Source organism: Vanessa atalanta, chromosome 13 (genome assembly GCF_905147765.1).
Source record: "Vanessa atalanta chromosome 13, ilVanAtal1.2, whole genome shotgun sequence".
NCBI classification, from domain to species: domain Eukaryota; kingdom Metazoa; phylum Arthropoda; class Insecta; order Lepidoptera; family Nymphalidae; genus Vanessa; species Vanessa atalanta.
This window is the reverse complement of record NC_061883.1, coordinates 5,168,008-5,178,495: the sequence shown is the minus strand read 5'-3', so window position 1 is coordinate 5,178,495 and position 10,488 is coordinate 5,168,008. Positions and strand designations below refer to the sequence as shown.

At 31.3% G+C, this 10,488-nt stretch overlaps 2 protein-coding genes across 2 annotated transcripts; both read left to right on the top strand.

Annotated features, from left to right (window-relative positions):
• The first annotated feature begins 67 nt into the window (after positions 1–67).
• LOC125068177 (transmembrane protein 19) lies at positions 68–2,144 on the top strand. Its single transcript, XM_047677218.1, has 5 exons — positions 68–536; positions 615–863; positions 955–1,104; positions 1,209–1,529; positions 1,838–2,144. The coding sequence occupies exons 1-5, from the start codon at positions 368–370 to the stop codon at positions 1,984–1,986; spliced, it is 1,038 nt and encodes a 345-aa protein (XP_047533174.1). The 5' UTR covers positions 68–367; the 3' UTR covers positions 1,987–2,144.
• Positions 2,145–2,679: 535 nt separating this feature from the next.
• Positions 2,680–10,165, top strand: LOC125068176 (sialin). Its single transcript, XM_047677217.1, has 11 exons — positions 2,680–2,933; positions 3,351–3,550; positions 4,017–4,097; positions 4,287–4,530; positions 5,019–5,233; positions 6,365–6,526; positions 7,124–7,256; positions 7,700–7,813; positions 8,614–8,744; positions 9,186–9,284; positions 9,710–10,165. The coding sequence occupies exons 1-11, from the start codon at positions 2,840–2,842 to the stop codon at positions 9,782–9,784; spliced, it is 1,548 nt and encodes a 515-aa protein (XP_047533173.1). The 5' UTR covers positions 2,680–2,839; the 3' UTR covers positions 9,785–10,165.
• The last annotated feature ends 323 nt before the right edge of the window (positions 10,166–10,488 follow it).

Sequence of the window (10,488 nt, the reverse complement as noted above, 5' to 3'; positions counted from 1 at the left end):
GTTTATCTATAACTTAGAAAAGCTCAGCTGTTAGTTGTCACCTTGTCAATGTTTATGACTAGTTGTCAAATAATTTAAAACTTATTAATAAATTTTTAGTGTTTTTAATTATTTTATTTCACTAAGTTGAACTATATATTAAATTAAATATGAATTACGATCTTTATTTTAAGTAATTAAAAATAATAAAAAATAATTTTGATGTTTGCATTTATGATTTCGAAATATTTACAGTTACGGCCTTACCGTGTCATCGGTCATGATACAAAATAACTGTGATGTCTAGCATAAGCATTGCGGCTTTGGTTCACGTATTACAGATTAACTGATACTATTTATTTTTGGAAAACAAGTGCAGTTTGACAAAATGTCTGACAAAACTGAAGAAAAATCAGTCATGAAAGAGAAGATGGTTTTAAAAAATAATCATCTTTTAACCGTTCTTTTTATCACCCTTGCTATACCATTATCAATGTCAATGTGGATTATAAATTTACTTTATTCAAAATTAATACTAAATACACAGGGACTTGATGGCAAGTTTTATTTAAGTACTAATATTTTTGTAAATAAATTTTAATGGTTTTAATTTGTACAATTCACTTTTATTTCAGAACCCATAGTCATATCACCAGCAAGATGGTTAGCTTCTTGCTTAATACCTATTCCTATAGCAGTGTCAGGTTACAGAAAGAAAAGTTTGAATATGAGTGGAGCTCTTTTGGGATTAGTAGTAGCATTTGTATTGATTTTGGCCAATTATTGTTTTTTGGCAGACTTGCTAATATTTTTCTTATCATCATCAAAGGTAACACATTTTAGACCTCACATAAAACGAAAGTTTGAAGAAGATTTTAAAGAAGGTAATAATGAGTTTGTTTAGTAACATTAAATGTTATTTTGTGTGTATTCATGTGTAATACATTTAACATTGTGTTTATTTTTCTCCCTTAGGTGGTCAAAGAAATTGGATACAAGTACTATGCAATGGTGGCATGGCTACCCAACTTGGACTTCTTTATTTATTGGATGTTGGTGCATCTGAAAGACCAATTGATTTTGTAAATGACTACAGGGCTTCTTGGCTCAGTATTGGTGTACTTGGTAAATTTTAGATTAAACATTTACCTCCATACCTATATAAAAATGAAATGATACATACAAATAAACAATAAATTTAAAAAATATATTATATTTTTATATTCCAGGCGCATTCGCCTGTTGCAATGGTGATACTTGGGCTTCAGAATTGGGAACAGTTTTAAGTGTATCTGATCCAGTTTTAATTACAACATGGAAGAAAGTTCCTAAAGGCACTAATGGAGGAGTAACTCTCATTGGAACAATCATTAGTACTGTAGGAGGGCTTGTGATTGGGTTATCTCACTATTTAACTATGTTGTACTTCGCAGACAGAGATTTATTGATGTATGCACCTCCTCAATGGCCAATTATTCTGTATGGAGGCTTGGCAGGTTTTCTTGGCAGCTTAATAGATTCTATTCTGGGTGCAACTCTACAATATTCTGGTAAATAATATTTTATTATGACATTACAAACTATTCTTAATTTTTTGACAAAATATTTTCTTTAAATTAATATGTTAATTTAATAAAACATTAAGAAAACATTAAATGTTAAAAAAATTAGAACAGGTAAAAATTTAATCGTAGCACATAGCTACTTAGGATATTTATTAAAATCCTTGTTATTCAACTTATGTAACTAACATAATTATTACTTTTTGGTCATGCCATTGTTGAGCAAGTGCCAAAAGCTTACTTAAAGTAACTTATAATTTATCAATGTATTTTAATAATTACATTTATGATTACAGGTATAGATAATGATGGAAAAATTGTTTCACACTCAAGTTTAACAGTGAAACATATAAGTGGAAGAAACATATTGGACAATCACAGTGTAAATTTATTGTCAACAATAATAATAGGTTTATTGATGCCAACTATAGTTAAAAACTTATAGTTTTTATCAGCTGTAAAGTTTTATGTTTACTTAATTGAAATGTTGATAATTTTCTTATACAAAATGAAATGTACCTATGACTTTCAAAGTTATTGAAATTCTTTTATCTTTAACTCAACTTGTTTAAAAGTTCCAAGTACTTATAATATAATAAATAATATATATATATATACACCATATAAACTTTTTTTATTTTTATCAATCATGTTTAACCTAAAACAAAAAATATTTTGTATAAAATTACCATGTAATCATATTAAATTAAACAGTTCTTTTCTATAATACTAAGGCTGTTACAGTTGCACAAAGTGTAGTATTTTATAATAAATCAAGGTTAATTAATAAGATAATAGATATCAAATGGTTAAAAGGGCAAATCGATGTTGGTTAATTCTTATTGATAATACACATTACGTATTAATAAAATTATTAGATATTAATACAGATTAATACGTACCGAGAAGATATGACCTATATATTTTTGTAAACGAGGTCCAATTATTGTATTAATAATGTTCAATAAAACAAGAAGTCCTAATTTTTTATATTTTATTATATATTAAATTATTAACGAGGATTTCTAAACTTAAGTGTAAATTTGACAGCATACACGAATTTGACATGACATTGACATTGATATTTGCAATTAATGTACTGTTGTGAATAATTTGACATTTGGAAATTTATGTTTTCTTTGTTTATGTACATTATACATATTCCGCTAAAATCCCATTTATGAGTCACCCGTATGATCTTTTACTGAATAGTAAATAAGTAAGTTTAAATATATAGAGTTAGTTTATAAACGAATCGTGATATTATTGATTTAAAATCGAGGAATGGTGATTTAATCATGCCATCACCAGTCGAAGAGAGTTCAATGATAAATGCTGATATAGAAAATGATGTCACGAGTAGCCACAGGAATCTAGTTGAAACAGAAGCAGGTAAATAAACTATAATCAGAAGCTTTTTAGCTCCTAGGTTATCATACACCATTTCTTTAGAGCATAACATAATATTTCATTATTATATGCATAATTGTTATTCAAGACACTAAGAATGACATACTTTTAATAATTGAAGAGGTTAATGTTGAAAACACGTAATTATTGTTTATGCACATGCACATTTTATTTCATGAGTTTGCTGAGCAATTAAATTACCTTCTGAAACCAAAAAAAATATTTTTATAGAAATTATATTCATATGCATGTAGAATTTCAGATAAGAATGGTACCATAGCCTAATGAATGTATAATTGTCATGGTCATGGTTCAAAGCATTCTCTTTACATTTTATATTAAAAATTTAAGCTCTAATAATTCACATAACCATAATTAATATGTATATTTTTTATACAGTTGAAGAAACAACAGGATGGATAAAAAGTCGAACAGTTTTGGGTATAATGGGTTTTCTCGGCTTTGCCAATGTATATGCGATGCGGGTTAACCTGTCCGTTGCCATAGTAGCAATGGTCAACTCGACTACTCCTTTACCATCCAATGACTCATTGGATGTTTGTCCATCATCTCCACCCAGTAATAGCTCTATTCCACCTGTAAGTTTTTTTTATATAAATATATATATATATATATATATATATATATATATATATATATATATGAATAAACTAGTAAATTCAGCAATTATGCATCTCTTTACATTTTTATATGAAGGTTTTTTTTAAGAGATTGCTTCCTTTAAGCAATAAGACTGCATTTGCTCAAAGCATTAATTTTATCACTGTAACTTTTTTTTTTAATTTACTCTTTTGTTATACAATTTTTTCAATATCATAAGATCTTATTACTATTGTTTATAAGACTAGCAGACCTGGCCACACATTGCTGTCTATGTTATGTTGAATTATTTCATATAAACACATTCAATATAATAGTACAGATTTCATGTCATAATATTTAATTTTTTAATTAGTTTTTGTATGACGCATGTTTATAAAAAAATAATCTATTCATGGATATAGATCTACATATAGCAATCTAGCCTAAAGTTGTAACTTTCAGAGACCTGGTGACTTTAATTGGACAGCTGAACAACAAAGCATTATATTAGGATCTTTCTTTTATGGATATGTCTTAACCCAGGTAAATACAGACTAATAGAATTAGTTTTTTTATTGTTCAGATACAGGAAGAAGGTTTCAGTCAGATAAAAAATTAAATGTGATCTTACTAAAAGAAAAAAAAACCTTGTAATCATCTTCCTATCTGTTAGTAATATAGCTCAAGGATAAATAACATTCTTAAATATATTTTTTTATATTTACATCATAGATACCTGGAGGAAGAATAGCTGAATTATTTGGCGGCAAACTAGTATATGGAGTTGGAGTATTGTTAACAGCAATTTTTACAATATTAAGCCCAATAGCGGCTTTTGTTGATTTTAAGTTTTTCATTGTTGTCCGGGTGCTAGAGGGATTAGGAGAAGGTGTAACATATCCAGCTATGCATGCAATGTTGGCAAGATGGATCCCACCCACGGAGAGATCTAAATTTGCTGCATATGTGTATGCTGGTAAGTAAACAATTATTGATATTCAATTTATTATTCAATGAAATTATAAAATGCAGTCATTGCAATTATTACAATTTTTGATAAGCACGGTTGATGTTGATATTTATTGTTGAAGTACTTATATTATTGTGATATATTCATTATTAAATTATGGTTATTTGATGTATTATTTTACATCATTTTTCTAAATACACCTTCACTTCTATGATTGATTGATCTTCAAATGATTGAAGAAAACTGTATGGATAAAATATTAATAATTAACATAAGAGTTTTTACAAGCACCTTTAGTAAAGAAGTTATTGGCTACTAATTTTATCACGAAAATAACATTTAAATAATATTAGTTCTCAATAATATTTATCAAAATTTGCCAATACAACAAGTTTTAATAAAACTGCATTACAGTTTGTCCTTTTTTAACTAATTATAATATTTATATTGATGACAGAATCATTTATAAAAACTTTCTGGAACTTTGTTTTCAGGATCCAACATAGGCACTGTTATTTCGTTACCTATATCTGGGTGGTTATGCACTCTCGACTACGCTGGAGGATGGCCGCTTTGCTTCTACTTATTTGGTGGTCTTGGAGTCTTGTGGTTTATTGCGTGGATGTTTTTAGTATACGACACTCCGCAAAAACATCCCAGAATATGCCCTAAGGAAATTGAATTTATAACACAGTCTATAGGAGCACAGGTAAATCTAATTTTCCAATATAAATTAGTATGACTTGAATTTGTTTTTTTATCTATTTCAATTTAAGAAATAAATAATGTAGTGTGATGATAATATCCTCCTTACTGTGTCTTGGAAAGCGTAAATGTGATGGTTTTATTTTAATTCGGTTAACAGGACATAATTTATATAAAAAAAATTAAATAGATAATGTGTACATTTTGTGAATATATATTAAATGGACAAAAGTTATCGAAGCTAGGGTATTTGTTTACGACTCAGTGATGTGACTACGTCACAATAAGTTAATCTATTCACCACAACGCACTGTTACGTAGGTAATATGATACAGAATTGTTTTGTATTATCATTAAAGTGGGACGGTATGATTCACGTTATTAATTCAAAAACACTTGGTGTCATTCGACGAATAATATTTAGATAGAAGTTTTAGGACGCATATGGACGACAAATCTCTTTAGTGATAGTTATAATTTTATTGATTAATTATTGCGTTAATCTGCTTTTTTGCCATAGTATCACTTTGCCTTTGCTCACTTGTGCGACCGTGATTCCATTTACATGTTCCATTATGTTATTTTATAATATAATGCAATAAGTAGACAAATAATCTAATTTATTTTTATAAATTTATATTTTTTGTTCAGTTCTATTAATACTTAAAAAAAAATTTAAAAGTGTGATCTTAATAGTCCTATTTTAATGCTTTTTAACCAAATGAACTACCATTACTTACTTACCATACTTACCATATTTTTTTTTATAACCTGTGTTGGTGGACTAACACATCAGCCACCTGAAGGTAAGTGTTCACCACTGCCCATAGACTTTAGCGTCATAATGTTATATATTATATTTGTATAAATCAATTGTATGATTTTTTGTATACACTCGATTGACTATTATTAGTTAAGATAAGAAACCGTTAAAAGTATGCGAAGTTATAAATTGCTTAATAGTAGTATAATTTAATAAAAGAACCAACCAATCAACGTTAAAATATAACTTGAAAGTATTTATCATATAAGAGAAAAAATAATTTCGTTTTTACGTTTTGTTTTGTATATAAAAACTTTTTTCAATAGCCCTTCATTTTCTTTATTTAAGAAATCAAATTAATATGACTTGCAGGAAGAAGATCAGGGATTGTCAATACCGTGGTGTAAGTTCCTCACTTGTCTGCCGCTGTGGGCCATTCTCATCGCGCAGTGCGGTCAGTCTTGGCTATTCTACACGCAACTCACAGAGCTACCCACGTATATGAACAATATTCTACACTTTGATATCGTTTCCGTAAGTTTCATATATTTTTTTAATTGCACTATTATTATTAAAACTAGAATATCAGTATGTGGTACTAATTCACGCAACGGTTGGTTATTTTCTAAATTTGAGATGTTTTTCGTTTCGAGCAATATTTTTGCAGAGAACCATTTGTAATATTACATATAATATATTTTAAAGGGCATTACTCACTAACTCCTTCTAGTAGAGCTTCTCTAAGTTATTATCCGAAATACGCATGTCACGATATTTTCTCTTCAATCTTCAATTTACATCCGAATGTATAAATTCGGCTAAAAATGCACATATGTAACATACATATATAAATTAGACAATCATCGATAGGTTATGCTTAATTTATATAAATACTATAAGTATTAATTTGGATTCGAATATGACCATAATGTAGGACGAGTTTACATGATAAGATATAGAATAAAATTTTATACTTTATAAAAGTAGCAAAATCCGTATGAAGGCAAGTTGCGTACTATGCTATAATTAAGATATGTCTTGTGTTATAATAAAAAATGGTTATCATTAATGCTACTTAATGAACGAACATGATTATTTAATTAGTGTCATTTTATTTAATCTATACACCAGAATGCAAGGCTGTCTGCGTTGCCGTATCTGACCGCGTGGGTGGCGGGCATCTTGATCAGTATATTCGCGGACTGGCTCCTCGTCAAGGGATGGATCTCGAGGCTCAACAGCATGAAGCTCTGGAACACCGTTGGTAATGAGATTTGTATTGTTTTTACAACATATATGTCAGTGTGTTTGTAATATGTCGGTTGGCTTTATCCTGTGACTCACTGTAAGAGACATAGCAAATATTCAAAATAGTTAAACCTAATCGCTTGCGCGCCCACTCATAGTTCGTACAGGTTCAAGCCTATCGAGTATTTGTTACGTGCGCGACAGACTCCACCAGTGACGTACATCGCCACTCGCAGGACACACTGCACTAAGTGATTGGCAAGCGTATCATTTGTGTTTATAATTCGTCACTTGCTCGGCGGTGGAGGATAATATCGTAAGGAAACCTGCAAATGTCTAATTTCAATGAAATTCTTTCACGTACTAAACTACTACACCACATTGGAGCAGCGTGGCTCCTTAACTTCTCATAGGTAGAAAAGACATTTTCACTGCGCTGATCGTAATGAATGCCGGCAGCGTCGTTCGTGCCGGCGCTGGGCCTGCTGGGCATCGCGGGCGCGGGCTGCGACCGCGTGGCCGTCATGGTGCTGCTCAGCGTCACTTCGGCCTTCGGCGGCGCCACCTACGCCGGTTACTGTTTTATTACTATATACATACATACATATAAGCAAAATGCATAAACTATCTCATCGCTATAATGGTTTGTGACGTCATAATGCTAATGTGCTGATAATAATGTATCGGCTAAGAATGCAAGTTAGCTGACTACCACAAAGGCGTTCACTCCTAGATAGGTAAGGGGTGCCTTGATTACAATAATGACATTACAATCAGTGGCGTAGCTAGGTGGGTAAGGGCCCTGGTGCATAGAAAAAGAATCGTGCCCTTGCCCCCTCTTCAACGTATATTGGCCTTCAAAATTATAGATAGGAATAAGAATAGGATACAGGATACAGTGAATTGAACATATCATTAGTAAGTTAAATCCAGACTTCATCTCTATTCAAAGCTCTTTTCATAGCTCAGGTTAGAGGGCCCCCAGAGCTCAGGGGCCCTGGTGCACTGCACCACCTGGCCCTACGATAGCTACGCCACTGATTACAATAATTACATGTCTGGGACAATAATGCTGACGCGAAAAAGCATGTTAAGTTTTATCTTTATAGTTTTCCTTTATATGGTAAACGACCTTAAATTAGGAGTATATCATATATTATTAAAAACTAGTAATTTTGTCTAAATCTCTAATAAATAAAAACTTTTTGTGTTTGATGTTTATCGCACAAGAGATACAACATCTTAGATCACATGCCTAACAGTGGTAAATGGCTTAATTTTGTTTCAGTTCCATTGTCTATGACAAGAGTTACCGACCTCCTAAGATGAACGCCGATTTTGGACGATGGTTAAAATGTTGTATTATTGTCCAGGCAACCAAATGAATCACATCGACCTGTCGCCGCAGTTCGCCGGCACGATGTACGGCATCACTAACGCCGCTAGTAACATCTGCGGGTTCATGGCGCCGTACGTCATCGGACTCATTATAAGCGATACGCAGGTTACAATTTTTTTAATTTGTCTTAACGATATTAAATGATACAGAAAATTGGTGAAAATCCCAAAGAAAAAATAATCAGCCGGACTGATGCGATGAATAATTCGCAGTTTTGATCCTTTAGCTATTGCCGTCGTATTGCTCAATGGTAAGAGATAGACACTTAATTAATAGTAATGCTTTGATTTGAAAAATATAGGACAGATGTGTTAAAGAAAACTGATGGATTCGAAAAAAAATACTACAGATCTGAGAACTAACGAACATTACTTGAGATTTATTCCGAAATTAAAATTAGGAACATTTCATTTAAATGGTTCTTTTGTAACAAGAACTTATGTGTAGATGTGTTGTGTGACCTTGAATGCCTATTACTACAGTTGTCATGTTTTTCAATATAAACTTCAATATAATGGAGAATTAATTATTTCTATTTTATTTTAGCAAACACTTGGACAATGGCGGGAAGTATTCTACTTAGCGGCTGCGATAGATCTCGGAGCCAATCTTTTCTATCTATTCTTCGCCAGCACGGAGGAACAAGTACATAATTATATTCTATTACGCATTTCTAACAACTATTAGTAGTAACTCAGATAATTAAAATCATTATATGTATAAATCTTCTAAAGGTGTCATTGAACTCGTCCTTAACAGTTTGATACATTTTGAAGACATTTTGTGTGTTTTAATTTCGCTTGGATTTTTGAAATGGAAGGTAGGTGTATTATACAACAAACCATACCATATCAATCTCTGGCTATCGCCAAAATGGATTAATATGAATAAATTTTTTCTTCGGATTCAATTGAGTATGTGGCATCGTAGTCATTACATAAATGATGGCAAGGAATCCAAAAGGAATTTAGCTGCCAAAACATACTCGAGTACGCGGACATCGGGCAACCGGCCGTAAAAACTGTCAAGTCAGTTTCGAGCTAATCAATACAAATAACGCCTCGTTCCAGGACTGGTCGCGGGCGGACGACGACGACCTGACGGTGTCGGCGCCGGTGGAGAGCCTCATGTTCCCCGAGTCGTAGTACGGCGACACCGCGCTGTGACGTCACGGCCGCGCAGTCTGCTCGACGATACCGCTACACTTGAATACGTACACACAAGCCGGTGACCTTGTACCACGGAGTGACTATTGGCAGATACTGGGTTATCGAATTGGTCGCTCGGCGATGTTCTTGATTAAAAATTGAGTATAACTATAACAACTTATTAATTGAAAATGCTTTAAATATGTTTTTTATTATTTAAAATTTTCTCTTAAACAGTCATTTGGGAAGTTAATCTTTTGGTAACTTTTTAATAGTTAGGCATATCCTATTAAATAAAAAGATTGAAAACGTATCAAACACATATTATATACTTTTTGAGTATTTTAATGTGAAAAAGATATTTTATTTACTGAGCTATGAAAAAAATAGGATAAAAATATGTTTTTCATGAATGTCTTTAAATTATTTAATCCTTTAAATAATCGTATTATTTTTTATAGAACTACAAAAATCTATGGACATTTAACATATTATTATAATTAAATCTCAGAACAAAATAATTATTTAATGAAATTATTTTATGTTTAATTTTGAATGATATCATCGTCAAGGACCTCCGGTTATATAAGTAGTAAGTACTAAAAATACTGACAAATTAATCACCATCCAATGATAGAAAATTTTAAATAAATATATAATATTAAGGTGCTTTTCGATCACTGTTTCAGCCAAACTGACAA

Coding starts and splice junctions, on each gene's coding strand:
- LOC125068176 (XM_047677217.1), top strand. CDS start 2,840: ATGCCATCACCAGTCGAAGAGAGTTCAATGATAAATGCTGATATAGAA. Junction 4,531..5,018: donor TGCTGCATATGTGTATGCTG/GTAAGTAAACAA, acceptor CTTTGTTTTCAG/GATCCAACATAGGCACTGTT. Junction 8,745..9,185: donor TCATTATAAGCGATACGCAG/GTTACAATTTTT, acceptor ATTTTATTTTAG/CAAACACTTGGACAATGGCG.
- LOC125068177 (XM_047677218.1), top strand. CDS start 368: ATGTCTGACAAAACTGAAGAAAAATCAGTCATGAAAGAGAAGATGGTT. Junction 864..954: donor TGAAGAAGATTTTAAAGAAG/GTAATAATGAGT, acceptor TTTCTCCCTTAG/GTGGTCAAAGAAATTGGATA. Junction 1,530..1,837: donor TGCAACTCTACAATATTCTG/GTAAATAATATT, acceptor TTATGATTACAG/GTATAGATAATGATGGAAAA.